Raw genomic sequence first — 11,776 nt, forward strand, 5'->3', positions numbered from 1 at the left:
TTCATGATTAAACCAACTGGACTGGCATCTTTACTTTCTTTTACATACTACAGCATTCAGATTGAATCACTTGGGCCATTTATTATATTAATTTCTCTTTTGTAGACATTTGGGTATGTATGTCTGTCCTCCTTTTTGACATATAAACTTTTAAAGAGAATAGTTGTGTCTTGATAGTTTAATAGTTCAGAACACTTAACTAATATTTGCTGAATATGTACCTAATAGAACAGTTTGGTTCTCTTCTATTGCCTAATAAAATGCATTAAAGTAAGGTGGTCACATAACTAGTTAGGAAAATATGATGTCTCAGTAGCCTCTATGATTTTCCAGAGATACAAAGATATTTTCCTTAGACATTGCCCTAATTAATATATATTTCAATTTCGATATTGAAAACCTGGGTTTTAGCTTAATTTTCATTCCAGTTCTTGGCAGTCATGATCTTTGAGACATCTGAGTTTTAAAAGTCAATGAAGAATTCCCAATAAATAAAACATGTTTGTTTTCCTTTCATAAAGAAACTTAACATAGAGAGACATGATGGTAGCTATTTTCAGACTTTCTTTGCCTCTTATGTTCATAAATCTCTTTTTCCCATGATTGTTTAGGACACAATTAAAAATCAGTATAGTGGATATAGCATTAGGCTCCCATTTATGAAGAGCCATACTCACAAAGTATTTTTTCTGAATTAAAACATAAATCAGAGTAGTTTCACTGTTTGAGGACCCAAACTATAGATTGGTACAAAGTGATCATACATGCCAAACACACTGGAAGAAAGTGAAAAGGACTCTGTACTCATTTACATTGTTTTGTAAAATAATTTTAAATATAGATGAGGAATGCAACAGAATAGAAAGGACATTTATTTGGAAACTAATCAATATAGAATAGTATAGAAGACTACATCTCTAAAAAAATTTTCACAAATTTTTAAAATGTCTTATTAGCTGAGAATCTTCTTCGTGAAGAATTTGAAGAGGAGGTCTGAAATTTTTAGACTGAAATCCCTTATTCTGAGAACTTTGCACGACCTTATTATTTACAATAGGATGAAAATAAGGCCTAATAAAAAAAAATTGTGAACCACAATTGGAAACGTTGAGGTTAATACTGCCTAGATGGGCAGCAGTAAAGAATTGTGCCAGAAAAAGGAAATGAAAATGGAAAAAGGGAGGATTATCTGTTTTCTATGTTAGCCTTCCCCACAATGTCAGAGTATTAAACAGGTTTCAGCAAGAAAGCTTGAACAGGATGTAGACATTTATAGTACATAACTTGTGTGGGAAAGTATTCCACATACTTGTATACACTAGAACCCATTCACCTCCCAGGAGCCAGGTTGGTATTTTCATTTTGTCTCTTTTGGTTTAGAAATATGTGACTGTTCTTCAGTCTCTAATATGCCTAAGCTTTGGATTCCAGTGGCAAGGAAACTTGAATGGGAGCCCAACTATTTGTTAGGGAAAATGACCAAATACCAAATATGGGATTGACTAGAAAATAATCTCACTTCAATTTTATTTGGTGTAAGCTTTTTGGAGCTTTGTACAAACAACGTGATACACATTAATAGACAGGTTCGTATTCACGGGGAAGACTACCAGTAATGACATTGACTTATTATACTTTTGGACTTTAGCATCCTTAATACTATATGCAAAAGTTGTTAATGATTAACAGGATTTGCTGGTAGAATAGTTTTAAGTTAGATATAAGTATTATTTTCAAAAATTGTTCCCATGAAAAATAATAATTTTAATATTCTTTTTAAAGGAATATTTTATAAATGATGATATAGAGTATTAAATTTTACTTCCTATTGATTTATTAATGCTTACTAATAAAAGTAATAAGAAAATGAAGATGAACAAAGATACAATTCTAAAGCAATAAAATTATCCTATTTATTCTTCTTACCCAGTTGAAAAACTAGCAACAACACACATATTGCCAAATGTAAGCACAAGGACTGAAAGAAACTATGTCCAAGTAGAGAGGAAGAACTGAGACTCCAGAAAAATAAGTGAGCAAAGAAGTTCCATAAGAGGTAACAGGTTTAATAAACTAATATTTGAAACTGAAGATATAAGCATTATTAGAAGGGAGTGGTAAGCATTTAGGATGAACTCATAAAATGGGCCAGTGATATTTCTACTAAAATCTAGTAGGAACTCCAAATGAAAAGTGGCAAAAGCCATTGAAAAATTGTTCAGAAATTACTACACCATAGTTGGAGTGAAATGTTCTAAAAGTGCAACTCACCCAGGAAAATATACTAAGTTCCTAGCCAAACCTTTAGTGATAAAATAATCCTATTACTGCATCTCAGAACAAGAAGAAAACAAACTGCAAGTATGGTTCTCGCCACTTATTGCTAAATCCATTAAAAAACAATAGTCACAAGATTTTCAAATATTTTAACCACAAAACCAGGATCTGGGAAACACAATTACCAAAAACATAGAGGAATTAACTGTTAAAATGTTTCCAAAGTAGGAAAGTTGAATAAAAGACAAAGACATAATTAAAAGGATTTTAAAAATTACTCACTTTGGCAGAAAGATCAATATCCCCATCCAGCTGCTCTTGTACATCCCGGCTAACCGGACCAGATGGAAGGCTGGGGCTGAACGCCATGAGGTCAGTCTTGGGTGGGCCCTCCCCAGAGCACACCCTCTGACGCCTCTGCTGCGAGTACGACCAGCTCCCCACCGCGCTCGAGCACACCAGCATGGGCTTCCCCGGCCCGCACGCGCCCTCGGTGGGCGGAGCCGAGCACCGCAGCGCGGTGTACAGCAGCAGCGTGAGCACCAACAGGCTGGACACCGCGCAGATGGCGATGATCAGATACACGTTCACATCCACCAGCGCCAACTCCGTGCCCACGGCACCCGGCGACATCCGCGACTGGGTCTTTGGCGTCTGGCCGTTGTCCACCAGCGACAGCAACACGGTGGCTGTGGCCGTCAGTGCTGGCTCGCCGTGGTCCTTCACCAGCACCAGCAGGCGCTGGCGCTGCGCGTCCACCTCATCTAGGGCTCGCGTCGTGCTGATCTCGCCCGTGTACAGCCCCACGCGGAACGGGCTGCGCGCGCCCCCCGCCTCCGACTGCAGCTCGTAAGACAGCCACGCGTTGTAGCCCGAGTCCGCGTCCACAGCGCGCACCTTCGCCACCACGTGGCCCGCACCCACAGAACGCGCCACCGGCTGGCTCACCACGCCGCCCCCGCCGCCAGACCCCAGTGGCAGCAGCGCTGGCGCGGTGTTGTTCTCAACCTGCAGCGTCATGTTGCTGCTCAGAGGTGGCACGCCCGCGTCGCGCGCGCTCACCTGGAACTGCAACAGCTCCAGCTCCTCGTGGTCCAGCGGCTGCAGCGCGTACACCTTGCCGCTCTCCGCGTGCACCGACACGTAGCTCGACAGCGCACGCTCGCCCACGCGCCGCTCCACCAGCGAGTAGGACACCAGCGCGTTCTCCTGCGCGTCCGCGTCCCGCGCAGACACCGTGAAGATGTGGCAGCCGGGCGGGTTGTTCTCCTTCACGAACACCGTGTACTCGGGCTGCGCGAACGCCGGCGCGTTGTCGTTCACATCGGCCACCTCCACGGACACGCTGGCGGTGGCCGACAGCGAAGGCGAGCCCCCGTCCCGCGCTGTCACCACCAGCTCGTAGGTCACCACGCTCTCGCGGTCCAAGGCGCTGTCCAACACCAGAGAATAATAATTTTTGAAAGCGGTTAACAGCTTAAAGGGGGCATCGGGAGTTAGGGTGCAGGTCACCTGCCCGTTGACATCAGAGTCGCGGTCAGACACACTAATCAGGGCGATGACTGTACCGAGTGGAGCGTCTTCTAATACCGGTAACAATAGTGATTTGATAACCAACTCAGGTACATTATCATTGGTGTCCAAAATTTCCACTAGAACAGTGCAGTGATCTGTCATTGGGGGAGTTCCTTTATCTGTCGCCTCTACTTGGATTTCATATAACTTAGTTTCCTCGAAATCTATGTTACCCTTTACAGTGATGTATCCATTAACTGGGTCTAAGTGGAATTTCGACAGAGTATCTGCTGAGGTGTCTGTATTAAAAGAATATACAATGTCCTTATTTACTCCTTCATCCAAATCAGAGGCGTTAACAATCACCGTTAGAGTATCATTTGGTGCATTTTCAAATAATTTGACTTTGTAGACTGTCCTCTCAAACTTTGGGGCATTGTCGTTTACATCTAGAACAGTTATCTTCAGTTGAGTAGTGCCAGTGAGCTCTGGTTTCCCACCATCAACTGCCATTATTAGTAAGTGATGCTCAGAAGTGTCCTCTCGATTTAAAAGCTTTTTCAACACGAGTCCAAGGGATTTAATTTCCTCATCATTTCTTTTAACATCCAAGGTAAAATATTCATTGGAATTAAGACTGTAGGTCAACAGCGAATTCGCTCCTATATCTGCATCTGATGCGCCCTCTAGCGGAATCCGAGAACCGGGCGGCCGGGATTCGTAAATAAACAAATTTTTAACTGCCACTGGAAAAATCGGCGAGTTGTCGTTAATGTCTTTTACCTCCACCTCCACATGGAAAACCTGCAGCGGCCTCTCCACGATCACTTCCAGGTGGATGCTGCACTCCAGGCTCCGCCCGCACAGCTCTTCGCGGTCGATCCGAGAATTCACAAACAAAATGCCATTCTGCAGATTTACCTCCAGAAGGTCCCCACTGCCTTTGGACGCCACCCGGAACTGGCGCGGCACCAGCTCCTCCAGCTCCAGCCCCAGATCCTGGGCGATGCGGCCCACAAAAGTGCCGTGTTTGACCTCCTCGGGGACCGAGTAGTGGACCTGGCCGCTCCCAGCCTCCCAGATTGCGAGGAGCATAAGCGAAAGCAGTAGCCGCCAAGCTCCTAGATCTTCTATCCAGGAAAACACCATTTCAAGCCTTTTCCAAATATTTGGTCGCTGTTCCATCGATCCAAAATTAAAACAATAATTTGAGTTCCTTCTTCTTCGTTTCTTAAATAAGCTTACCATTCCCGTATTTCAGAGATAGTGAGGAAAGGCAGCATCTGCGTACGTAATGCAGGCTCTATTTCTTTTGTAGTGAAAGACCTTGTGGTGGACAGCGACACCATGTGGCTACATTTGTAAATATTAGATGTATTATCTTCTTTTATACTTCATTTGAACTTCCCAATTTCTATTTTCATTGTAATTTCCTTTAGGCGCTCCCCAGAGTTCTTCATATTTTATCAAAATATATCCTTAAAACTTTTATATCAATCAGTTTCAATTCTACCAATCCATGACATAAAATACAGGTAGTAAAATAGTGATTATTGTTGTAACAGCAGGGGACATCTATCAGAAATATATCCCATGTGACAAGCACTATTCTAATTATTTTAATGGGGTTATCTCATTAAATTTTTATAACTCTATGAGGTAGGTATTAACATGTTTCTTTTTTACAAGCAAGGAAGTGGGAGCATATACAAGTAACTTTTAAAAATTGCATTAACTGGTGGTGTTTGGGCGGGATCTCAATCTGATTCAACAGTTATAACTTTAACTACTAGGCCTTGAAGTCCATCTATGTTTTATAGAAAAATCAGGCCCTTGATATTTCTGACCATCAAAACAGTGAGACATTGAAAATATCTATGTATATATACATACATAGTTACTTCTATATTATTTCAGCAATTGTTAATTTACAAATGATGTTCACTTTATTATTTAATTTGTAGGATGTCTATAAATCACTCTTTATTTATTCCATGTTATCCTTGTTAGCCACCAACTATATGCTTCAATTTACCTGTATATTCTAAAATATTCATAATATAAAATAATTCTGTATTTAATAATCTCCACTCTGGATGAATTTCTGGATTCCAGTTTCTTAAAAAGTTGTTACTTGAACAAATTGGTGATTTGACCAATGAGTAAAGAGAGAAAAGTAGCTTTAGCATATGATTTACTACTCAACATATGTTAAGACGAGGCAATGAAATATTCTAAAGATGTCTGTGAATTCCATGAGAGGCATGAGGTCTCCGAGCTTTTAGGGGTTGAGCAGAGAAAAATCCATGGGAAGATGTTGAATTTAGAGAAGTAAGAGAATGTCCAAATGTTTGCTTATACTCAGATTCTTTTTAAATGAAATCAAACACGTATTTAAGTATTAGAGGAAAAGTTCTTTCCGATTTCTTTTCCTATGTACTCACTGAATGCTAGCCAAGATTTCACCTTACTCATATTTTATTATTTGCATTTAGAACAGAATGAATTATGAGTTAATGTTTTAATGAATAAATAAGTAAACATTTTAAATTAACTTTTCAAGTAATATAAGTAAACAGGTAAGTTATATTAATGATATTTGTTAATATCACATTTACATGATTGATTTCTTATTGATTCTATTGTACTAGTTCATGAAGTAAGTAAACATTTAAAAATTATTTTGGAAAAGCATAGATCTAGGAAATAATTAGATCAATATGCTAGTTAGTGCTTTGATGAATCTTGAAAGGTAGTAGCCAGTTTTAAAATGAGAGATAAACTTAAAATTTTAAAACATCATGAACTTCATATTAATGAGATATCTTTGATAACTTATCATAATAATATACATTTCATGACAGTTAGGAGTGTACAAAGGCAATGTAAAAAAAATGTAAAAAAAAAAAAAAACCCTAAGAATTTATACAGCAATAGATTGTGACTCCTGGAGATCTGGGCACAAAGGCTTGGATACAAAAGCTTACCATTTATCTTTAGTAGAAATGTAGTGGCCAGACTTCCAGTATGAAGGATTTCACTTAACCATTCATACATTCTACACACAAATCTCAAGAAGGTGGTGAGTAGCTATGATACTCTACATGGGATGATTCCTTCCATGAAAAAGCTTCTTTCTCATTTGTTCAAGCTATTTATTTCTCTATAAGAATATAAAGCTGCAGATGAACTTTCCTGATTCCCAGGAAACATATACTCTGAATTTTGAGGCTTTTCAGTGCTGACAAGCTAATAAGTTTCCCATAGGAACAGACTATCCTTAAATGAAGTTCAAGATTTCCCAACCAAACTCCTCAATTCCTGATCCCAGATGAAAGTTGATATTCTGTCCTATCTGTGAACTGGCTAAGATCACTTAGTGGAAATTACTTCTATGATTCATCAATATCCACATACATCTGGGGGAAAACAGCAAATAACTAAGAACCAAATAGAAGACAGTTTTAGACAGTTATTTCATCCCTTTGGTTGAATTATTTTTAAATTTCCTTTCCAAGTATAACAATGACTTGTCAAATTTAGTGTTTTAATTACCCATCACAGGAGTTCTCAATTAAAATGTAGTCATTTATAGCAACCCTTATCTTTTGAAAAAACTCCAACTTTGTTAGGAATATGGATGCTGCCAGGTGGAAATGAGTGAGTTCACAGTCATAGAAAATGTTATCCTTGGCATAGAGTGTGGTGCCAGAGGAAGGTTGTCAGTCTCTGCTCAGTGGGAGGCCTGCATACATTAGCTCAGTGATACTGATACTGGAAGGATGACTGAACAACCAGCTAACATAAAGACTGAGTTAGAGTACTCTCCGCTTGTATGAAGAGCAAGTCCCACTACCTAGCCAACCCACAATGTGATTTTTTTAAATGTTAATATTCTTTAATTAAACAAAATAGATAGAAGGCTCTTTTCTAAATGAACTCTCTATTGTGCATCAAAAATCCAGGATTTTGCAAGTGCGAAACTCTATTCTAAATAATAGGTTATTTTACTACTGAAAGCCATTCCTAGGATTAGTAATTATTCTTAAGTGATGTTATGTGTGGTAATGACCTATGAAGATAATTTTGGAAATCCTAACATTAAAAGATTCATTCAGGCCGTTTTCAAACACAAGAGAAGAAAAATTAACTTATTACTTGCTGCATAAATAGATAAAGACAAATGAATTCTTCCTTGAAAGAATAATTAGGAAATGTCCAGATATTTTGTATAGTCTTATTCCAACATATTCTGACAGAATGAATGGATGGTGTAAATGAGAAATACGTATTACATAATAATACTCCATCTTAAAGTTTTTTTCGATTGTGATTTTTTTTTTAATTTGAGAAAAATATTTGCAGGTACTATTAAGTTTTCAAATTTTGATTAAGTATTTTAAATCCTTCAAGATCCTATTATTCATGGAGAGGTTTAATTGTGGAAAAGCCAAAATGTAAAATTAAAAAAATCATTTAAGTAAATAGTTCTCACTGCAAGAAATTGATCTCTAGCTAATTCATTCCATATATTGCACAACAGGATAATGATACAAAATAAAGGCAGTTATGAAATGAAATAATTAACAGAATCATAAAGAATAAAGGAAATAAAACAACTCTAGAATTGACAGGAAAAAAAATAAAAGACTCACATTTTCTAAGTGTTCTGATTCTGAGGGTGGCTGTCTTTCTCCTGCGGAGCCTGGACCTTGGGGTAGGCAGGGGCTGAAGGCCATGAGGTCGGTCTTCGGCGGGCCCTCCCCAGAACACACCCTCTGCCGCCTCTGCTGCGAGTACGACCAGCTCCCCACCGCGCTGGAGCACACCAGCATGGGCTTCCCCGGCCCGCACGCGCCCTCAGTGGGCGGAGCCGAGCACCGCAGCGCCGTGTACAGCAGCAGCGTGAGCACCAACAGGCTGGACACCGCGCAGATGGCGATGATCAGATACACGTTCACATCCACCAGCACCAATTCCGCGCCCACGGCACCTGCGGACATCAGTGACGGGGTCTTTGGCGTCTGGCCGCTGTCTACCAGCGACAGTAGCACGGTGGCGGAGGCCGTCTGCTTCGGCTCGCCGTGGTCCTTCACCAGCACCAGCAGGCGCTGGCGCGGCGCGTCCGCCTCGTCCAGGGCTCGCGTCGTGCTGATCTCGCCCGTGTACAGCCCCACGCGGAACGGGCTGTGAGCGCCCCCCGCCTCCGGCCGCAGCTCGTAAGACAGCCACGCGTTGTAGCCCGAGTCCGCGTCCACAGCGCGCACCTTCGCCACCACGTGGCCCGCACCCACAGAACGCGCCACCGGCTGGCTCACCACGCCGCCCCCGCTGCCAGCCCCCGGCGGCAGCCTGCCAGACCCAGGCGGCAGCAATGCGGGCGCGTTGTCGTTCTCGTCCAGCACGAACACCTGCAGCGTCACGTTGCTGCCCAGAGGAGGCACGCCCGAGTCGCGCGCGCTCACCTGGAACTGCAACAGCTCCAGCTCCTCGTGGTCCAGCGGCTGCAGCGCGTACACCTTGCCGCTCTCCGCGTGCACCGACACGTAGCTCGACAGCGCACGCTCGCCCACGCGCCGCTCCACCAGCGAGTAGGACACCAGCGCGTTCTCCTGGGCGTCCGCGTCCCGCGCAGACACCGTGAAGATGTGGCAGCCGGGCGGGTTATTCTCCTTCACGAACACCGTGTACTCGGGCTGCGCGAACTCAGGTGCATTGTCGTTCACGTCGGCCACCTCCACGGTCACGCTGGCGGTGGCCGACAGCGAAGGCGACCCCCCGTCACGTGCTGTCACCACCAGCTCATAATTTGCCACGCTCTCGCGGTCCAGGGTGCTATCCAGCACCAGCGAATAGTAATTCTTGAAGGTGGAGACCAGCTTGAAGGGGGCATTGGGAGTCATGGTGCAGGTCACCTGCCCGTTGTCACCGGAATCACGGTCGGACACCATGATGAGGGCGATTACGGTGCCCAGAGGAGCATCCTCTCGGATTGGAAGTGAAAGAGATGTTATTGAGACTTCTGGTGTGTTATCATTGATATCCACAAGTTTTACTGAAATTTTACAGTGCCCAGACATTGATGGAGTTCCATTGTCATATGCAATGACTTGAATCTCATAGGATTTCGTTTCTTCATAATCTAAGTGTCCCTTAGTTCTGATGTCCCCTGTGCTAGGATCTATTTTGAACTTGGTCTTTATAGTGGAGGGCACATCACTACTAAATGAATACACAATCTCGCTGTTTGATCCTTCGTCTGCATCAGTAGAATTTAGTCTAATCACTAACGTTCCGTTTGCGGCGTTCTCTAACAATTGCACTTTGTAAACTGATTGGTCAAAAGTAGGCTCGTTGTCATTCACATCTAATACCTTAATAAGCAATTGAACAGTGCCGGTGAGCTCAGGTTTGCCCCCATCAGTTGCCACCAGTAACAAATTAAACCCGGATATTTCCTCTCTGTCCAGGGATTTCTTAAGCACTAGAGACAAAGACTGGCTTAGGTCATCATTTGTCTGTATATCTAGAAAGAAAAACTCACTGGAGCTGAGCTTATAGGAGAGAAGAGCGTTTACTCCGATATCTGCATCAGTTGCGCCCTCTAGAGGAAACCGCGAGTCAAGCGGCTTCGATTCGTGAAACCGGATAGTCTTTACCGCCACTGGAAACATGGGCGGATTGTCGTTAATGTCCTTCACCTCCACCTCCACATGGAAAACCTGCAGCGGCCTCTCCACGATCACTTCCAGGTGGATGCTGCACTCCAGGCTCCGCCCGCACAGCTCCTCGCGGTCGATCCGAGAATTCACAAACAAAATGCCATTCTGCAAATTTACCTCCAGAAGGTCCCCACTGCCTTTGGACGCCACCCGGAACAGGCGCGGCACCAGCTCCTGCAGCTCCAGCCCTAGGTCTTGGGCGATGCGGCCCACGAAGGTGCCGTGTTTGGACTCCTCAGAGACGGAGTAGTGGACTTGGCCGCTCCCAGCCTCCCAGGCTGCGAGGAGCAGAACTGAGAACAGCAGACGCCCGACCTCCCGGTCCCTTACTATAGAAGACACCATTACCAATCCTCAGCGAGTTGACCAAATTAGAAAATCATGTTTTGTAAATTTTAAAATATTGTCCTCTGTTTCTGCTTAAGTCCTGCTGCTGCTCTTATTGTTCGGCTTCTCGGGAGTGACAATGGGCTCTGGGTATTTTTCTTCGTAGAGAACACTCTATGGTAGACAGCGACATCATGTGGCCAAAAGGTAGGCTCTACTGTTCAGATTTAAACTCGACTACTGTCTGGTCTGTTTACTCATAACTTTCACCTTGGAAAAACACCTATTTTTAAATCTTAAATATATTACTTCCACTTTTATTGTGTTAAAAAACACATACCAAAATTTTCCACCTCAACCAATTTTAAGTACACAGTTTAATAGTATTAAGTATATTCACATTGTGAAATAGGTCTCCAGAACTTTTCATCTTGCACATGTGAAACTCTATTAGATAACTCCTGCTTTTCCACCACACCACCACACTCTCCTTAACCATTCTACTTTTTGTTTCTATGAATTTAACGACTTTAGATACCTCGTATAAGTGGAATCATACAGTATTTTTCTGTGACTGGCTTACTTCACTTAGCATAAGGTCCTCAAGTTTCACCCATGTTGTAGCATGTGACTGAATTTTCTTTTTAAGGCTGAATAATATTCTCGTATAAGTATATACCACATTTTGTTTATCTATTTTCATCCATCTGTCCACGAATAGTTGGATTGTTCCCACTTCTTGGATATTGTAAATAATGCTGCTATGAACATGGGTGTGAAAATATCTCTCTGAGACCCTGCTTTCACTCTTTTGGCTATATTACTCTGTTTTTACCACTTCTTCAAACGAAGCATGTAGGAATCAAAGTGTATTTTAGTCTATTGAAAATACGTTTATATATTGCATTGTTGATTTTTTTGTGATTTAATTTTGC

At 42.3% G+C, this 11,776-nt stretch overlaps 2 protein-coding genes across 2 annotated transcripts; both read right to left on the reverse strand.

Moving 5' to 3' along the window:
* Window positions 1-2,544: 2,544 nt before the first annotated feature.
* Window positions 2,545-4,977, reverse strand: LOC107195260 (protocadherin alpha-3-like). Its single transcript, XM_015598102.2, has one exon. It carries the CDS (start codon window positions 4,975-4,977, stop codon window positions 2,545-2,547), a length of 2,433 nt encoding a protein of 810 aa, XP_015453588.2.
* A 3,411-nt stretch (window positions 4,978-8,388) lies between these two features.
* Window positions 8,389-10,859, reverse strand: LOC107195259 (protocadherin alpha-2-like; the record flags this gene model as incomplete). The annotated part of the gene is given in 2 exon segments (XM_015597983.1): window positions 8,389-8,424; window positions 8,427-10,859. Coding segments are annotated over 2 exon segments (2,469 nt in total), but the record flags the coding sequence as incomplete, so codon positions are not given.
* Between the last annotated feature and the right edge of the window lie 917 nt (window positions 10,860-11,776).

This window comes from Pteropus alecto, unplaced genomic scaffold (assembly GCF_000325575.1).
Source record: "Pteropus alecto unplaced genomic scaffold, ASM32557v1 scaffold78, whole genome shotgun sequence".
In the NCBI taxonomy this organism is placed as follows: Eukaryota; Metazoa; Chordata; class Mammalia; order Chiroptera; family Pteropodidae; genus Pteropus; species Pteropus alecto.

Excerpts from the sequence above, each read along its gene's own strand:
- LOC107195260 (XM_015598102.2), bottom strand. The coding sequence starts at position 4,977 with ATGGAACAGCGACCAAATATTTGGAAAAGGCTTGAAATGGTGTTTTCC.